The 19,394-nt window shown below is 58.8% G+C and overlaps 2 protein-coding genes across 6 annotated transcripts in view; both read left to right on the top strand.

Moving 5' to 3' along the window:
• Positions 1-3,345, top strand: part of DPP9 (dipeptidyl peptidase 9) — a 37,459-nt gene extending 34,114 nt beyond the window's left edge. For all 5 annotated transcript variants that reach the window (XM_046684510.1, XM_046684507.1, XM_046684505.1 and 2 more), the window contains one exon: positions 2,553-3,345. In XM_046684510.1, coding sequence (XP_046540466.1) covers positions 2,553-2,645 — 93 coding nt within the window. In that variant the 3' untranslated portion in view covers positions 2,646-3,345. The remainder of the gene's footprint in view (positions 1-2,552) is intronic.
• Positions 3,346-8,345: 5,000 nt separating this feature from the next.
• Positions 8,346-19,306, top strand: MYDGF (myeloid derived growth factor). The gene is made up of 6 exons (XM_046684515.1): positions 8,346-8,542; positions 9,586-9,636; positions 14,889-14,950; positions 16,466-16,547; positions 17,437-17,509; positions 18,821-19,306. Exons 1-6 carry the CDS (start codon positions 8,363-8,365, stop codon positions 18,898-18,900), a joined length of 528 nt encoding a protein of 175 aa, XP_046540471.1. The 5' UTR covers positions 8,346-8,362; the 3' UTR covers positions 18,901-19,306.
• The last annotated feature ends 88 nt before the right edge of the window (positions 19,307-19,394 follow it).

Here is a 19,394-nt window from a genome sequence, read left to right on the forward strand (position 1 = left end):
GGGGCTTCACCAGTAAGGGGTGGGCCTTGGAGGTGAAGGGTGGGACTTCAGCAGTAAGGGGTGGGCCTTGGAGGGGAAGGGTGGGGCTTCAGCAGTAGGGGGTGGGCCATGGAGGTGAAGGGTTGGGCTTCAGCGGTAAGGGGCGGGACTTGGAGTGAGGGGCGGGGCTTCCACAGTAAAGGGGCGGGCCTTGCAGGTGTGGGATGGGGCTTCAGGGAGGGCAGTGCTTGGAGGTGAAGGACAGGGTTTCAGCAATAAAGGGGCGGTTGTTGGAGGTGGGGGCGAGGCTTCAGCAGTAAGGGGGCGGGCCTTGGAGGTCAGAGTTGGGGCTTCACCAGTAAGGGGTGGGCCTTGGAGGTGAGGGGCTGGGCTTCAGCAGTAAGAGGGCGGGCCTTGGAGGTGAGGGGTGGGGCTCCAGCAGTAAGGGGGCGGGGCCTCAGCTGACTTTTGTTCTAAGGGTGAGTTGTGGTGTCCTGGCCTGTGAGTAGGGCTGTGACTGGTCTCCCTGCCGTGTGACCAGCATCCCTCTGGCTGTCCTGTAGCCAGGGGCCAGTGGGACATGAGCCACTGTCAGTCGTCCTGGCAGGAGAGAGGGCCCCGGTGGGGAGCAAGAGGCCCAGCGGATTCGGGAGGAGTGCTGGAAGTGAGAGGGCTGGATTTTGTTACACCTCCTGCCACAGTCTTCCTGCTTCCCGGTCCCCTCCACGCACTCTGACCTGTTGGGGAGTGCCACGTTGCCATTCAATAGTTGGGGAAATGGAGGGTCATCGGGCAGGACGGCTGGGTCTCGGGGACCTGTGGCTGGGCACACACTTGCCAGAGGGGGCGGGAGGGAGGCAGAGCACCCTGTGGGGGTGCACAGCTGTCCATGTGCTTGTGGCAGCCCCCACTCACCACACGCGCTCCTCGAAAACATCAGAGGCAGCTGCAGGTCAGGGCGAAGACGTCAGGGGGGCCCACATGGAACCTCGAGTGTCCCTTCTGAGCCCAAAATCCTAAACCAGGTGGCTGGATAGCCGCTGCCTCCCTGTGTGGCCGTGGGTGGCAGGTCCATGAACCTCGGGCCTTGCTTGCTCATGTGTGAAATGGGCTCGATGACTCCCATGTCCACTGAGGCTGTGCAGGCCAGTCCTCTCGGGAAGCGCGTGCAGTGCTGGGGCTGGGCCCCGAGTCCTGTGCGTCTACCTCCCCAGAAGTGGAAAGTGAGAAAAAGCAGGCCGTTAGGGTTGAGCTGGGGATGGGGCAGTGTTTGGGGGCAATGGAGTGCACCCCGCCTTCTGTTTCAGACACCCTGAAATAGCGGGGCTGGGAGCACAGTGGGGACCCAGACAGACCCCCTCTCTGCCCTCACAGCCCACAGGGAGGAAGAAATAACCAGGCAGCCAGGACCCAGGGTGGCATGAAGGGCTGGGGGCAGCAGGGTCTGCCCCAGGCAGCAGGTGCCCCGGGCCAGAGAGGAGTGGGGCCGGTGAGGCTGCAGGGGCAGCAGGACCCAGGAAGCTGGCTCTTGATGTCAGGCTGCCAAGTCCTTGGAGGAGTCTGAACTGGGCACAGTGCAGTCAGACTTGTGATTCATCCAGGGACAGATTAAAGAAGGCAAAGGTAGAGGAGGGGAGACCTCTGAGCAGCTTGAAGCATTCCTGGGGTAATGGGCCCAGGCTGTGGTCGTGGGCCGGGAGAGGAAGGAATAGTTTGGTTTAGAAACCCAGCTTGCTGGTAGGAAGAGGTGAGGAATGGGGCCTGACCCTGGAACTGCCCAGCCCCAGTGTGGGATCGCGGCTGGGTTCTTGAGGTGAATCTGGAACTGGTTTCACGCCTGTCCCGTGAGCCCCAAGATGCCATCAGGGAACAGTTGGGGTGCGAGAGCCCTCACTTCATGGCCAGAGGCAAGACCTGCGCCCTGTCACCATCCGCCCAAGGGCCTGGATGTTGACCAGCCAGGTCTCAGGGGTCCGCTGATTCCCTGGGCACAGCCTTGGGGGCCCACACGTCCCTGTCCCTGTCTGGGGATGACCCCCCTCGGATGGTGTGAGGGCCCACAAACCACTTGGCAGAGCCTTGGTGAGGGGCGCCCTGGGTGCCTTGGCATGTACTGCGCAGACGAGGCCTTTCGGTGAAGTGGAAATGGCTGGGGTGGGGGCTCGGCTGTCGCTGATTTGCCGCCCCGCCCCCTCCGCCGAGATGGGGTTTGGGGACCGCGGCTGTCGGGGTTCTGATCTTCCTTACGCGCCGGGGCCGTGCGTGTGAGCGCCTCGCCGAGACCCCGCTGGGGCCGTATTTTTCTCCCGGTTGTGGGGGGGCGGCCACAGCCAGAGAGGTTGTCACTCGCCCAGAGGCACACAGCAAGCTGGCGGCAGAGGGGGATTCGAACCCAGGCCCGTGGTTCCAGAGCGTCTGCCCTTCCCCGTCCGCCCCGTCCACCCGGGATGGGAGGTGGCAGGGCCCCGGGGAGCCGCCCGAGCCAGGGGGGCAGAGGGGCTTCCGGGTGCAGAGTGGGGAGCGACTCCGGGAGGGTCCCTCGGTGCCACCAGCCCTGCCGTCTCTGCCCCCAGATCTACCCCAACGAGCGACACAGCATCCGCTGCCCCGAGTCCGGCGAGCACTACGAAGTCACGCTGCTGCACTTTCTCCAGGAATACCTCTGACCCCCGCGGCCGCCGGCGCGTCCAGAGCACAAGTGGCTCCGCCGCCGCTGCCCCCGGGGGACCGAGTGGCCCGCCCCGCCGCGCCCAGGGGATCCGCCTTCGCGCCCCCGCCTTCTCTCGGTTTTCGATGCTCCTGGGTTCTTGCCTGTTGCTTCTCGGTCGCCGGGACGGAGAGACGAGGCCGCGCCCACGAGGCGCTTGTCAAGCCATCCCCTCCTGTCCCCGTGTCGCCCGGGAGCAGGAGGTCAAGCCGCGGCCACCGGAGAGGCCCGCCCCCGCGGCCCGGAGCATGCGACCGCCTTTCTGCGCGCCCACCGCATCCCCGCGTTTTGTTCTGGAGGGTGTTTTTCATCATTGTTTAAAGGACAGAAACGAGGGAGCCTCAGTCTAGAATCGGGGTCCGCCGCTGGCCCGCGGGGTGCGACCCAGCCAGCCCCCCGGGCGGCCGCACGCGCACACCAGGGTCCGGGGGCGCCGTGGCGCCATCCCCGCCTCAGGGTGACCCTTCCTCCTTCCTTTCCCTCCCCGCCAAGAGTTCCGCCAGGGGCAAAAAGCAAAAAAGAAGCAAAAAAAAAAAAGCCCCACCAGAAACGAACCACCTCTACATATTATGGAAAGAAAATATTTTTGTCGATTCTTATTCTTTTATAATTATGCGTGTCAGAAGTCGACTCATTAAACGATTCCAGATGGAAGCGTGGCCACCAGCCTCAGTGAGGTTCCTTCCCGGCCCCGCGGCTCGTGGGGGGCTCCTCTGGGGGGGGGGGGCCTGCCCCTCGCTGAAGATGCCCCACCCTCATCAGTGGTCCAGGGGGGACGGTCCCAGCCGCCCTGATGCCGCCAAGCGTGTCACTTAGGGACCCAGCACAGGATGTGGCCGCAGCCGGTCCCCCGGCCCCCAGGGCAAAAGCACAGCCCAGGCCACATCCTCCTGGCCGCGCTCGGCCCACCGCCGCCCGCCACCATTACTACCTTTTGCATCTGTGCTTGTCCAGATGCCTCACTCCCTGGTTCAGGGCTCAGGAACCGCCAACCAGGGAGGGCAGGCCCTGCACCTCATCATGTTTGTCCCAACAGCCGAGAGACCAAGAGAGCCAGGTCTCTGTGCCACTCAGCCATGCAGACAGCACTCTCCACTTGAATTTCTAACAGCAGGATGGCCTTGCCCCGCACGGTCACCCTCCATCTTTAGGAAGCTCTGCTTTTATTTATTTATTTTTTTTTGCTGAGGAAGATTGTCTCGAGCTAACATACATGCTAGTCTCCCTCTGTTTTTTAGTATGTGGGCCACCAGCACAGCATGGCCGGTAACAGAGAAGTGTAGGTCCATGCCCGGAAACCAAACGCAGACTGCGGAAGTGGAACGTGCTGAACTTAACCACTAGGCCACCAGGGCTGGCTCCCCAGTCTCCATTTTTGATACCTGCATTCTCTTCCACCCTGTGAATGCGTCATGATTTATTTTGCTGGATACCTATCAAAGGAAAACAGGTTATTCTTGGCTTTTTGTGTAAGTCAGTATAAATCAGAGGTCAGGAGACTTTCTTTGTAAAGGGCCAAACAGTAAATATTTTAGGCTTTGCAGGCCAGTCTGTTCCCCCAGCTACTCACTCTGCCCTCGGAGTTCCCAGCAGGCAGGGAGGGTATGTAATTGAGGGGGTGGAGGGTATGTAAATGAGTGGGCGTGGCTGTGTGCCAATAAAACTTTATTTGCAAAACCAGGCAGCTGGCCAGATTTGGCCCTCGGGCTGAAGTTGGCCAAGCCCTGGTATAAGTGATACGGCAAGAAACAGCCTGGTGCCTGTTTTGGGTATATGTTTGAGTTTACAGGGTAAACTATTCTAGGAATATATTTCTAGGAATTAACAAAAAGCATATTCATTCTTAATTTTGAAGAATGCCAAATTGCCGTCAAAAGAGAATGCCTCAGAGTACACTCCTGCTGAGAGGGGAGGAGTGTGTCTGCGTCTCCATTCCTTCCCCAGTACTAGGTGTTTGCATTTTTATCTTTGCCCTTCTGATGGGTGAATATGTCATCCCACTGTAATTTGAATTCAGATTTCTTTTATGTGTGGGAATCTCCATGTTTGATGACATCTGTTGACTAGTAATCATTTGCCCACCTTTCTTTTGACCAGTTGGCCTCATTGATTTGTAGACACTCTATATATGAAGGAAACCAGTCCATTGTCATACATGTTGCAAACTGAACTATGTCACCGATTTCAAAACGTTTTACAGGTTGGAAGCTCAGCCAATGAATGTTTAAAATCATCTCAGGAACAAGCTGTCTTTCGCTTAATCCCCTGTGAAAGAAAGTGGAGGAGGGAACTAATCACAAGTCACGGAATGACAAAAGTGGTGGGAAAGGGGGCACTGGAGTTGCCCCAGGAGGCTTGGCAGCTGGGAACCCATGATCATCTCAAAGCAGGAACTCTTCATCGAACCTCCCGCCCCTGCCTCACTCAGCCAGTCCTCAGATTGTCATGAGACAGCAAGAATGAGGCCCAGAAACGGAAGTGGGTTGCCAATGGGAAGTGGCAATGGATCATGGGCAGCTACAAAAGGACAAGTGTCTGCCGGCAGAAGGTCTCGGGCTCCCAGAGGTGGCAGGTTAAGAGGTGTTTGTTTCTTCTGAGTTGATACATGAGCCGCTAGCGTTCTCCCCCGCTGGTGGGGGTACCGTCAGCGGGAGGGTCCCCAATGCTGTTTCAGGTTGTCCACACGCGTTTGATTCCTCTCCTGGTGGCATGGCTCATCTCTTCCCTAACTGGCAGGAAGCCATAGGTGTGGACATAAAACCCCGTGTCATATCGGTTGCAGATGTTTTCCTGGTTTGTCATTTTCTTCTCCAACCTATTTATGGTATTTCAAAAAAATAGTAACTATTGACACATAGGAAGTTGCAAAAATAGTACAGAGTCCCATCTACCCTTCCCCCAGGTTACAGCCCTTCCACACCATCGAGCTCGGGCAAAAGGCGAAGCTGACATGAGCACCGTGCACTTAACGAGACTCCAGACCTTATTTGGATTTTCTCAGCTTTCCCACATGCTCATTTGTGTGTGTGTGCAGTTCTGTTCCACTCTGCCACCTGTGTAGATTCCTCTAACACCACCACCCTCAAAATACGGAGTTGCTTATTCACCACGAAGGAGCCGCTTCGTCCAATCCCTTTAGATCCACACCCCCGGCTGTTCGTGGTGTCCTGACCATAGAGAGAGAAATTGTACTATTTCTCTTATCTAATCTTTTCCTTTAAAGACTAGAAAGCAGGATCTTCAGAATGATGGTTTTTCTCTCTTAATGCCTCCAGTGTGGGTTTTTTTTTGTTTTTTTGTGGGTTTTTTTTTGGAAGCCAAAAGGAAAGGCAAGACGCTTGGGGCTCAGTCCTTCTGAAAAGAAAACACACACACGCACAAACCCACCCCCTTGCGTGGGAGACTCAGCTCACAATGGAGACATCTTAGCATCAGCGCTTGGCCACCAATCGAACCCTTCGTAGTGACAGGCTGAAGGTCAAGCACCGCAGTGAGGATGTGGGAAAGACGTCGACGGAGCCGTGCTGAGCAAAACGCCAGAGGGATAGGACGGCGGGGGTCCGGTTTGTGGAGCCAGTTTCTAATGGATCCAGGGCAGGCAGTGGCGAGGAGGAAGAAATTCCTTACCCCAGAGCAGCCAGCCCAATTTAGGCTAGGCTGCTGCCACAGAAAAGCATGAGTCCTGCAGGTAGCGTTATCTGGGGGGCCGCCAGCCTCCGACAGGACCCTCCTCATAGGGTGGTGCGATGGAGCCCAGCTGAGGGGTCCCCTGTGACATTTGCTCTCTGCATTCCGTTCTTTCAAGTCGGGAAGGACCAGGAAAACCAGCTTCATTCTGGAGACTCCAGATCTGGCCACGGGTGTTTTCTTGAAAATTTTAAGCAATTTGTGACACACCCCCCCCCCACACACACACAAAAGCTTTCCTTCCGTAGCGGGAAATCTGGGATTTCTTCGTTGGCATCTAACGCTGGTAACAGCTAATATTTAGAGTTCTTACTTGTAGGAGCTTTGCCTGCCTGCCCTCACTTAATCCTCCTGACAACCCCCCGAGGTAGGAATTATTTTCTTTTTCATTTCATATTTTGAAATGAATTTTGGCTCGGAGAAAAGCTGTAGAAATAGTAGAGTTCCAGAATACCCTTCATCCAGCTTCCCCTAATGTGAACATCTTATGTAACTGTGGTATAAGCCGGGTTATTGAAGCCAGGAAATTAACATCAGTACCATCCTATCATCTAATATATAATTAAATTATATAACTAATCACTATAATTGTAGCAAACTTATTCATTAAAATTATATCAATTTAAGTTAATATTATTAATTTAACAGTTATATTAATATATAATTTTATTAACATTATTTTATATATTATAAATTATATTTTTATATATAAATATATAATTGTCTTAGTTATATATTAATTGCATTGATACATAATATAGTAATTACATATTATATTAATATACTAATAAATTAATATACTAACTAAAATTAAAAGTTTTAAATTAATATATTTAACATATGGACCTCATTCGGATTTCACCGTTTCTCCCTCGAAGGTCGTTTTTCTGGTCCAGGGTTGTTCCAGACTGAATGTTTGTGTCCTCCCAGAATTCGTATGTTGAATCCTACCCCCGCAAGGGGATGGAATTTGGAGGTGGGGCCTTGGGGCGGTGATGAGGTCCTGGGGGTGCAGCCCTGGTGAATGGGATTAGCGCCCTTGCAAGAGGGGCCCCAGAGAGCTCCCTCCCACTTCCATCATGTGAGGACACAGGGACAAGACGCCATCTACGGCCTGGAAGCGGGTCCTCATCAGACACCGAATCTGCCGGCACCTTGATCTTGGACCTCCAGCCTCCAGGACCCCGAGAAATAAACGCCTGTTGTTTAAGGCCCTCGGGCTGTGGCATTTTTGTTACAAGAGCCCGAACCAAGACAAGGACCGATCCAGGGCTCACACCGCCTCTCCTTGTCCTGGGCGGACCCTCAGCCCGTCTGCCAGGACATGTTTGAAGAGTGCTGCCCGGGTATCTTGTAGGACATCCTGCGTCTCGGGTTTGTCTGATGTTGGCTTGTGATTCCACTGAGGTCGTGCATTTGGGGCGACGATTCCACAGGTGCCCCTGGGAGGGCGCGTCTGCGGCACCGGGGTGTCGCCACCTCATGTTGGGGGACGGTAACTCGGATCATTGGGCTAACGATGGGGTCTCCGTTGTAAATTACTATTTTTCTCTTTGTAACTAATACGTATCTTGGGGGGCAGTACTTTGCGACTGTGCAAACAGGCTGGTTCTCATCACATTTTCCCCCACCCATTTGGAGCCTCCATCCACGGATCTTGGCTGCAACGATGATGGTTAGTCCAGTGTTGACTTTCCATTTCCCCCATCCCGTCTACACTGACTGATTGCAAGGGCTGCAGGGTCAGTCCACGGCCAGTAAGTGAGGGCCCACGGGACCCCGAGCCCAGAAACCCGGCTCCAAGACCACGCACCCCACGGACTCCCCGAGGAGCCCCAAGTCCCGCCCCCAAGATGGCGGCGCCGGCGGGAGAGGGGCGGGGCGCGCCGGGTCACGTGGCCGCGCCGCGAAGACGTGGCCCCCGGCGGACGCCCCACGTGTCCCTCGCCGCGCCCCGTCGCCGCCCCTGCCCTGCGCGCCCAGTCCAAGATGGCGGCGCCCAGCGGCGGGAGGCACAGTGGCGACGGCGGCGCGAGCTTGTGGGTCGCGCTGCTCCTGGCGGCCGTGGCGCTGAAGCCGGCGGAGGCGGTGTCCGAGCCCACGACGGTGGCCTTTGACGTGCGGCCCGGCGGCGTCGTGCACTCCTTCTCCCAGAACGCGGGCCCGGGGGTACGTGCCGCAACCTCCCCGGGGGCTCGAGGGGTGGCCGGGGCGGGGCCCGAGGAGGGGACAGGGACCGTTAGGGCGGGGCTCGAGGAGGGGGCGGGGCTTTGTGGAGGGGCGTGGCCCCAGGTGGGCTCGGTGAGGGGGCGGGGCTTTGCGGATGGGTATGGACCGAGGGGGCGGGGCTTTGCGGAGGGGTGTGTACCCTAGGGGCGGGGTTTTTGTGGTGGGGCGTGGAGCCCAGGGGCGGGGCTCGATGAGGGGGCGGGGCTTGAGGAGGTGGTCCTGGGCTCCAGTGCAGGGTCATCCAGGAGACAGGACTGAACTTCTAGGGCCTCCTGGGGGCTGAGGGCTTTGAGGGGCCTGGGTCACCAACCTGAGTCCCCATCTCCTCTCACATGCCCCGAGTGCCAGGCATCCCTGTCCCCCAGCCCCAGGCGAGTGTCCGGCCACTGGCGAGCAGGGCGGGCGCAGACATGGGGAGAGGGGAGCTGGAGCTGAGGGGTGTGCGCCCCGAGGCTGTGCAGCAGGTCGTGAGCTGCAGCGCTGGCTCGGGAGGAAGTGGACGGGCGTGGCTCTCTCCTTCCGTTGCACAAGGTCCCACATCCTTTCCCCCCAGGTGTGAGGCCAGGCCCTCTTTACCTGGAGACGGCAGGCGGGTCTAGCCCAGCCCTGTCCCCAGCTCCTTGGAGAGGCTTCCTCCCCACTCCTCCTTATCAGTCCTCCAACTGTTTGTTGAGGATTTCCTTCTAGCGGGTATTGTGCAAATGCATTGTGTGTTAGGCACAGCAGAGCAGAGAGGGGCCCCCAGGTGTCCCTGCTTGGTGGGTGCTGGAGGGGGTGTGACCTCCCTCTTCCTGTTCCTCATCTGCTAGAAGCCACGTGGGTCGTTGGTCCTGACCCAGGAGGTCTGCAGACTGCCTCCTTTCCCCAGGGAACAGATGCTCAAAAGAGGGCTGATCTTGATTCTGCATCTCAGAAGGATGGCCCGAGACCCTGCCGCCCCCAGGAGCCCCTCCCAAGCCTTTCTCTTTCCTTCTGTTCTCTAGGACAGATACTCTTGCGTGTTCACCTACGCTTCTCAAGGAGGGACCAATGAGGTGAGTTGTTCAAAGTTCCATGTCGCTCAGCATGACGACAGCCATTGTCACACAGAGACGCTCTCCGGGGACAGCGGGCTTGGCTCGTGCGTGCGTTAACTTCCACTCATAAGGCTATTCTTGCTTAACCAGGAAAAGCGAGAGTGCTCAAGTTAACTAGTGGTGGCAGGTTCCACTCGTAATTCCACAGAGCGGACACGCGTCTGGACAGCAGGAGCGGCGTGGGTGGGAAGCTGCCACTCCCATGGGCCTCTGTTAGGGGCGTTGTCTTCGTTTTCTGTGCTGCGTAACAATCACCCAGACTTCGAACCTTAAAACAACACCCATTTGTTCGAACCTTAAAACAACACCTCAGGGTCCTGGAGGTCAGACGTCCCAGCGGCTCAGTGGGGTGCTTCATAAAACCAAAATCAAGGGACCAGCCTAGTGGTGTAGTGGTTAAGTTCACGCACTCCCCTTTGGCGGCCCAGGGTTCACAGGTTCAGATCCCGAGCGCGGACCTAGCACTGCTTGTCAAGCCACGCTGTGGTGGCATCCCACATAAAACGGAGGAGGGTTGGCACAGATGTTAGCTCAGTGACAATCTTCTTCACCAAAAAAAAAGAAAAAAAAAAGTTAAGGTGTCAGCCGGGCTGGGCTCTCATTTGCAGGCTCTGGGAGAATCCCCTTCGAGGCTCGTGGAAGTTGCTAGAATCCAGTGCCTTGCAGTGTAGGGCTCAGGTCCCTGTGTCTTCGTGGGCTGTTTGCTCCAGCTGCTGGCAGAAGAGGAAGTGAGATTTGAAGCATGAAACGGCCGACATGCCCCATTGCCAGCTTTGTGGGGACCGCGTGGCAAGGAGCGCGTTTGGCCTCTAGGAGAGATGGGTGTCACCTGGCTGGCAACAAGGAGTCCTTCACCCGCCGGGAACTGATTCTGCCAAAACCACGGGAGTTGGAAGAGGACCCGAGTTCCAGATGCGAACAGTGTGGCCGACACGTTGATTCTCGCTGGCGAGACCCTGAGCAAGGGACCCAGCCTCGCGATGCCCGGCCCTCTGCCCTGCACAGCTCCGAGCTATAAAGGGGCGTTGCTGTCGACCTCCTCAGTTTGTGGTCATCTGGTGCGTGGCGTAGGGAGTTGAAGGGAGCCCTCCAAAAAGGTATATCCACATCCTAACTCATGGAACCCGTAAAGGTGACCTCATTTAGAAAGTCTTTGCAGATGTGATGAAGTGAAGGGTTTTGAGATGAAGCGATCCTCCTGGATTGTTAGGGGAGCCCCGAGTCCAGTGACGAGAGTCCTTATAAGAGACACACGGGGGAGATTGGATAGGGGAAGAGAAGACGCAGGGGGGGGCCGAGTGACACGTGCGGCCACGAGCCAGGGAACACGCAGAGCCACCGGAAACTGGAAGAGGCAGAAAGGATCCTCTCCCGGAGCCTCCGGCGGGAGCGCGGGCCTGCGACACCTGGATTTGGGACTTCCGGCCCCCAGAAGGTGAGGGAGTAAATGTCAGTTGTCGTAAGTTACCAGATCTGGGGTGGTTTGTCACGCCTCGTTGTCACGGCGGAAACAGTGGCCCCGTCTCTCGTGTCCCTCACTGTGTTTTCCTCCCCAACACCCAGGCTTGGGGAGACACGGCTCTCATTCCAGAACAGTCTGTGGCTCTGTGTCCTGGAACAGCGTGGAGTCTTAGAGACAGAGGCGGCCTGGGAACCCCCACGGCACGTGCCTGGCCCTCCAGCAGGCTGGCTCCGGGCCAGAGCCTTGTCTCACACTCAGGACGTTGAAATGGGCGAGGGGGTCTCTCCCCCAGCACTGTGGACGTAGGGGCCCGGTCACTGTCTGTGCGGGGCCGACCTGGGCACTGTGGGGGGTTGAGCAGCATCTCTGGCCCCACCCACTCGACACCAGGACACCACCAGTCATGACAACCACAGATGTCCCCAGGCATCGCCCAGTGTCCCCTGGGGAACAAAGTGATCCCCACTTGACAACCACGGGGCAAGAGGGACATGCAGCCCGCTTTGAGGATTTTAGACATGTCCAGTTTGTAAATGAAAGTCAGTGATTCCCAGCGGCAACATTTTAACAGCCTGGAGCAAACGACTGGAGACCCCCATCCCAGCCTCTGCTCCCAGGCGTCCACTCCGCTGTGGGACATTCTTCGGAATAGTAACCCCGGGCCCGCGGTCCAGCCCTGCGCCCCGAGAGCCCCGGGATGCGACCCAGCGCGCCCTCGTCCACGTGTCAGCCCTGTCATGCTGACGATCGATCTACTGGACAGTGACATCGCGGTGACGCTGCTCCCGTGGCGCAGACACCTCGTCTCATCTCGCCACCGCGCCAGCAGGCGGGACTGTCCCCACATCATCCCTTTTTACACACGAGGACACGGAGGCCCAGAGGTGGAGAATTTCCAGGCTCCCGAGCTGGGAGGTGACCGAGGTCCCCAGGGCACAGGCCCCTCCCCGCAGCTCTGTGCCGGGACCCGCCCGGCGCCACCGGCACCGTGGAAAACAGCACACGCGCCTCCCTGATTAAGCTTCAGGGGGACCGTCTGCTCTGGCGCCCGGGGAGAGTCGCGGTCGCTCCCTCCAGGCGGTGTGACCGCGGGCCGGGCCGTCTCTTGGAGCAGCAGTGCAGTCACAGACTAGAGCCAGCCGTAGGCTTGGTCCTTCGGTCCCGGCCGAGCGGATTCCTCCTGAAGCGAATCACCCAAGAGAAGAGAGACGTGTTTGGCGCCGTCTCGTTCTGGCAGCGCTGATCTAGGACTGTGACAGTCGGACACCGCGGGTGGCCAGTGGTTCCCGGTCTGGGTGCCCAGGAGACCTCAGGACTGTGGGCCTGGGGTCGGTGGGGCGGCGCACGTCCAGCTCGGGGGCCCGGGCCTCTGAGGGCAGCAGCGGCTCTGGCTTCTTTGACGGTGGTTTGTGTCTCTGGGGGTCGCCTGAGAAGCCAGTGGTGTCAGGTGACGGTGGGCACAGGCTTGTTCACGAGCTCCCGGTGCCCTCCACGGTTGGCGAGAAGGCAACAAGTTGTGGCCACTTGGGAAAATTGGCCGTTTCTTGTAAACATGCTCACCAGACAGCCCCGCACTTCCACCGCTGGGTGTTGACCCCGCAGACGTGAAGATGCAGGTGCACGCAAAAGCCTGGGCCCGACTGTGCGTAGCCGCGTGATCCAGGACAGCCGACAAGTGGAAGCGACCCAAACGTCCATCCGCGGGTGTGTGGATCAGTAAGATGCGGCCATCCACACTCTGGAGCACGACGCAGCCGTGAAGAGGAGCGAGGCCCCGACACAGCCGCACGTGGACGGACCTGCACACACGACGCTCAGGGAGAGAAGCAGACACAGAAGGACACACGGCGTGTGACCCCATGGACGGGAAACGTCCAGAACAGGCCGATCCACAGACAGAGAGCGGGCTCGTGGGGGCCGGGGGCTGGGGAGGGGCTGAGGGCACTGCTGATAGGGACGAGGTTTCCTTATGGGGTGATGGAATGTTCTGGAATTAGAGTGTGATGACGGTTTCACAATCCAGAATATACGAGAAAACACTGAATTGTGCACTTTGAAAGCGTGAATTGTACAGTTTCTCAATAAAGCCGTCAAAAGGAAGTGAACTGTGGAGGCCCGCAGCAAGCTGCCAAACCTCGAATGCGTTACATGAACTGACCACAGACTGATGGTCCGCACAGGTGACCTTCTGCAGAGGCACAGCGATGGGGACTGAGGTCAGATCCGTGCTCACCAGGAGTTTGCAGGAAGGGGTTGACCCCAAGGGAACCGGGAGCATCTTTGGCGACAGAGAACCCATCTGGGTCTTGATGGGGCGAAGGAGACGCACCCGGATGCGTAGGCCAGACTCCTGGAACTGGCTGCATTTACATCCTAATACAAAAGAATAGTGGCTCCCATTTGCGTGTCATCTGTGACGCCCGGCCACTTAGGACCCTAACCCCCTTGGCCTTACAGAGAACGTCCCAGAGGCTCAAGCTGAACTGGGCGCCTCCTCGCCCGGCCCCCGCCCTGCAGCCACAAGCCCACGGTCAAGTTCACATTTCACAAGTCCCCTCAGAGGGACACTGATCCTACTGCCAAGAAACTTTTGGTTTTAAACTTGTTTGCGTTCCTAATTTTTTTTTTAGTGTTAAATATTGGCCTTTCTTCTCCTGATGCTTTTAAGAGCTGTGGAAAATTTTCCCAGACCTATTTCACAGCATAAAACCGTTTCTGGTTCTCAGAGGCCTTGGAGCCCAACAGGTATTTATTATTAAATAGAAAATAAATAGGCCGAGTGGCAGGTCTGGCCTGGCACCCAGCGAGCGTGTCCTGCCGGTTTCCTGCCGCAGGCAAACGGCTTCAGTGACCATCTACTCCCCTGATAATTACCATAAAAATGGACTTGTTTCCCTTCTGGAAAGGCCTTGACATTAAACCCGGGTCCATTATTACCCAGGAGAGGGCTGTAATCTCTCATTTTGCTGGCAAAACGCAAAAATGCCCAGAAGTGACACAGGTTTACGGTTCCCCGTTGGCTGGGTTTTCAGAGCCCATGAAAATCCGAATAAACTGGTGGCGGTGTGTTGGGGAAGCATGGAAAGTTTTTAATTTTTTTAATTTAGTTTTTTTTAAAAAAAGCTAATACATTCGCATTGTTCAAAAAGAAAAGCCTATGAAAAGCTTTCCAGCACCTTCCATTTGTCCGCTTCCCGCCCACGTCCTTGGTGTAACCGCGATGATGAAAATCTTGTGTCTTCTCCCAGGACTTCCTTATAATTATACCAGCCAGTGTGAATGCGCCGTCTTCCTTTCTTGTCTTTTTGTTTTTATTTTCCTTAATAGATTTTATTTTCTAGAGCAGTTGTAGGTTCACAGCCAAATTGAGCAGAAGGTAGAGAGATGGATCTCTTTCTGGCCGCCCATCCCCGCATGCACAGCCTCCCCCATTATCAACGTCCCCCCAAGAGGGCACATCCGTGGCGATCGAGGAAACTGCGTGGCCCAGTCACCGTCGCCCCAAGTCCATCGGTGACCTTAGGGGTCACTCGTGGTGTCGTGCGTCCTGCGATGGCACGTACGCCCCGTGAGGGGGGAAGTCCACGGCCCTGAGCAGAGCGTGGGGGGACCTGCAGGCCAGGCTCCAGCCAGGTGGCCCCAGGAAGGTTCGGGCCCTTTGCACCACTGCGAGGGAGCTGGAGACAGAGCGAGCCCGCGCTGCCGGGCTGTGCGTCCGGCCTGACGCGTGTCCGTGTTCTCTCCGCAGAGGTGGCAGATGAGTCTGGGGACCAGCGAAGATCACCAGCATTTCACCTGCACCATCTGGAGGTGAGTGCGGGTCCTGGCGGCGGCGTGGCGTGGCCCCCGGAGGAGGCGCCTTCGCTCAGGGCTGCTGCAGGGGAAGGGGTCAGGCAGAGTGACATGGGCTCACAGCCCTGGAGGGCACACCCGGGTGCACAGGCCGGCGGAGCGGGTCACGTGACTGCAGGCAGGAAAGGGGCTGCCACACTGGGCTGGGGCGAGGACGGCGCCCCCGGGAAGCGCGTGAACACTGAGGCCCAGAGGGGTCGGGGCCCTGGGGAGTGTGGCCCAGGCAGTGCGAGCAGCCCTGGTCCCTTGCAGTCACGGTGATGGTTCAATGCCCTGTCCATCCTTCCCGTCATCCCGTCCTGACAGGGAGTGTGGGGATGAGGGGATGGAGCTGCCTCATGGCCTGTCCCCGCTCCCCTGGGCTCCGCGGCCTGGGACGCATCACCCCAAGAGAACCCATTTCTCCAGCCTTTACTGTGCGCCTGGAACAGCGCAGGCCCTTTGCGACTACGCAGAAGTCCAAGCCGTGGTCGCCCCCCCAGGGCACCAGGGTCAGAGGGGCACAGATTACAAATGGGACACAATCAGGGAGTGGTGACGGTGACATTTAATTAAAGGACACGCGAGTTTTAATCATACTAGTGGCGCCATCCCAGTGCCCTGCTTGACGCCGTGCAAACAGCAGGTGTTACTAAGTAGTGGGGGAGCCCCACCCGCTCTGCGGGACCGGCCCCTATCAGAGCCCCGAGTCCTCGTCAGGACACCCCGGGGCGCCCGTGTCACAGGAAGGCCCCCCATCTGCACCCTCCCCGTGCACATCGCCACCCCGCACGGGGCGTGCACACCAGCCCCCCAGGTGCCCAAGGACACACGCAGCCCCAGCCACCTGCTGACCTTGGGCCCCCCGCCCCGCCAGGAGGTGGAGCGTGACTGGCCCGGCCTCCAGATTTCAGACACTGATGGGTCCTCAGTCCGCCAGGCCCTGGGCAGCCACGGGCCGAGAGAATTGGGGGTCCCCTGGCGCCCCCACCCACCTGCATGCGCCCCCCCATCCCCGCCACCCCCTCCCAGCCTCCCTGCTGCCTCCACCCCCAGCCCTACGCAGATGTCCTCGTCCCCTGTGACACCAGTCGTCCCCGCTCAGCTCCTCTCTGCTCCGGCCACCCGACCTTGCGGTTGCTTCGATGTCCCCTTTGCACCCTCCACGGGACCTTTGCAGATGCCCCGCCCCCCCTTCCTAGTTAACCCCTGTACTTCTCAGGCCCCGGGGTGTTGCTGGCCCGGCCCTCACTGCAACACCTGGAATGTCGCCGGCGCTTGACTGAAAAGCACTCGGGGAACAAACACGGGGGTGGGGCCCAGGCCAGCTGGAGCCCCGAAGGGGAAGGGGCCAGGAGAACGTTCCGGCAAAGAGGAAAGAGGGGTGGATGGAGTTGAGGGGGCCCCTCCTCCCCACGGTCAGCGGCGCCTGAAACGGCGTCCGTCCTGGAAGCGGGGCGCACGCGGCCCGGCTGACCTGGCCCCTCTCTGCAGGCCACAGGGCAAGTCCTACCTCTACTTCACGCAGTTCCGGGCGGAGGTGCGCGGCGCCGAGGTCGAGTACGGCATGGCCTACGTGAGTACCGGCGCCTCTCAGCGCCCGGGGCGGGGGCACGGCGAGGACACGAGTGGGGACAGCGCGGGCGCAAGGGGACCCGGAGAAGCAGGCGGCGTGGCTCACTGGTGCGGCTCCGGCGCCCCGCGGTCAGCGCCTCGGCGTTGCTCCTGACCCTGCATCCCCTAGCAGGGCCAGCCACACTGCAGGGCCCCCCGCTCCTGCGTTTGGGTCAGAAACAGTTAGAAAAACGCTTGTCGGTTCCAGAAGCGGAACTGGTGGGAAACAGGCCTGGAGACTCGTGGCCGGGACCTGCTCCCACCAGGGTCCGCCAGCCACACAGGCATCCTGTCTTCTCCAGGGGGCCTCGGCTCTGCTGTGAAGGCCCTTCACCTGACTAAACCAGGCCCACCCATGCCCTTTACCCAAAGTCGGCTCAGGGTGGCCTTTCATCACCTCTTCAAGACTTTCCTTCCCGCCAGCAGAGTCCATGTGAGTGGGGACCGTGGCTGCCCCGAGTCCACACATCAGCGTGACCAGCACACCTTTGAACCAGCTGTTCTCCAGGGTCCCTTCTCACTTTAAAACTCTCTTCTCTTAGCTGATTTGAAAGAGACACGACTCAGACTTTTAAACATTACGCTCAATGTTTGATACTGTCAGGCTTGTGTCTTTTCCATAAATTAACTCAAGAAAAAATGGAATTCAGTGCCTTCCTCCCAGGATTTGCCGCAAAGGCATGACGTCTTAAGCCAGTGGACAGGCTCTTAGGGGGTCACCAAGCCTCTTCTAGCGGGTTCTCCTTCATGGGCTGAGAGAGCTCTGCGTGCGCCCTCAGCCTGTGCTTCTCGGGCAGCAACGCGACTCATGTCCTCCCCTGATTAGAACAGGACCCCTGGTTCTCTTTCAGTCGAAAGCTGCGTTTGAAAAAGAGAGCGATGTTCCCCTGCAAAGCGAGGAATTCGAGGTGACCAAAACAGCAGGTGCGTGAAGACGGAGGGGTCGTGGCTCGGGACCCAGGGCTGGAGCGGGGAGGGTGGGGGAGCTGACGGCACCCACCGCAGGCGGGCAGGGCCAAGGACTGCCATTCGGGTCCTGGGGGTCAGAGCCGAGCGTCAGCAGACTGTTTCTGTAAAGGGCGAGAGGGTCGGAGTTCTCACTTCGTGGGGCAGCTCGGGGTGTCTCTGTGGGCTAGTCCACCTGGGTGGCCCCGGCGGGCAGAGGGGCGTGAGTCCTGTGTCGGTGGCTGGACCATGGCCGCGTCCCAGTGAAACTTTATTGTGTGAACGCAACGTGTGAATTTCACGTCACTTTCCCACATCCCAAAATTCCGTTTTCTTCCCATTGTTCTGAAAGCTGTTTAAAAATGTGAAACCCACTGTTAGCTCCCGGGCAGCGGGCCGGCTTTGCCAACCCCCGATGGAGAATCGCGAGCCCGGGTGCTCCATGGGGGGCGTGCACCTGGGACGTCCACCCTGCCTGGCCGGGCTGGGCTCTGGGACCAGGAACGGCCTCGAGAGTTTAGAGCATCGTGGCCACAGGGCACTGAGGTCGGGACCGCGTGTGTGATGGGGGAGCGGGTCACGCCCCAGTGTCCTCTGAGCCACATCGAGCCGCGTAGGCAGATGCTGAGCAGAAGGATGAGCGAGACACTCCCGAGTTGGGGCTCAGCGTGCAAGAGCAAGGGGGCAGGTGATGGTGACGGGACGTGGGAGCTAGCCGCGTCTGGGGGAGCCGTGAGGGTCCTGAGGGACGGGGAAAGATGAGGCGAAGGGTCTCATGCAGCAGTGGGTGTCACCAGGCTCGAAAGTGGAGAGGAGGAGGGCACGAGCAGGAGCAGGGAGCTTATAGGGAGGGGCCTGGGTCCTGGAGGTCCCGGGACCATTCAGAGTCAAGGTCAAGAACGGGAGGTGGGGTTGCTGGCAAACCCCGAGCCCCAGGGCACAGGATGGACAGGGTGTCACGGTCCAGCTGGGGGGGCGGGTGGCAGGTGGAGGCCAGATTTCCTGGTCCTGCTGGAAGAGCATCGTCTGGGCCTGATTTGCCCGTGTGAGCAGGAGGTGACGCAGCCCGACCCCCGTGCCCTCTCCCTGTGGCAAAAATGACCATGGCTCTTCCCACCTCACTTTCCCGTGGCTCCTGCTGCCCTCGACCTCCCGACCTTTCTTCAGTCCCTCACCCGTAAGACCCTCGGGGCCAGGGGCCTTTCCACGGGGACGGCTCCCCTGCCCAGCCCAGGACCCAGAGAATCTGTGGGGCGGTGAGGGCCCTCCCAAGCGTCTCCTCTTCCGCAGTGTCCCACAGGCCCGGCGCCTTCAAGTCCGAGCTCTCCAAGCTGGTGATCGTGGCCAAGGCATCGCGCAGCGAGCTGTGACCGGCGCCCCGCCAAGGCGACTTCTCGTCTCTGCTGGCGGAGCCTGGCCCGGGGGGCTGGCGCATCCCTGGTTTTCTGGGGGGACTGTTGGTTTTCTGCCCACGCTGCTGTCACCCTGTTCCGAGGGGTCCTCAGGGTGGCAGAGGCCCCAGGACGGAGTCCGCTGCGTCCGCTCTGCACCTGGAGCGTGGTCTGGGGCGGCCACTCGTCTTTCCCACCAGGAGGGGCCTGGGGCCGGCGGCTGTTCTGAAGCCAGCGTGCGTCCCCGTGGGACCAGCGAGCCAGCTGCCCTCTGCCCTCGAGCCGACTGTTCTCTTAGATTTCCCCAGGGGACCTCCTTTCAGACCAAGTGGGAAGAAATGACATGTTCTTTCGTATTTGAATAAAAAAGACGATTGAAAAGCGACCACAGAGACTCAGCATCAGGCAGTGCCGGCCGCCGGGCTGGGCGTGGGGGGCTGGGTCCCCACCCCGGGACAGCAGCGGGGGGCTCA

This window comes from Equus quagga, chromosome 14, assembly GCF_021613505.1.
Source record: "Equus quagga isolate Etosha38 chromosome 14, UCLA_HA_Equagga_1.0, whole genome shotgun sequence".
NCBI classification, from domain to species: domain Eukaryota; kingdom Metazoa; phylum Chordata; class Mammalia; order Perissodactyla; family Equidae; genus Equus; species Equus quagga.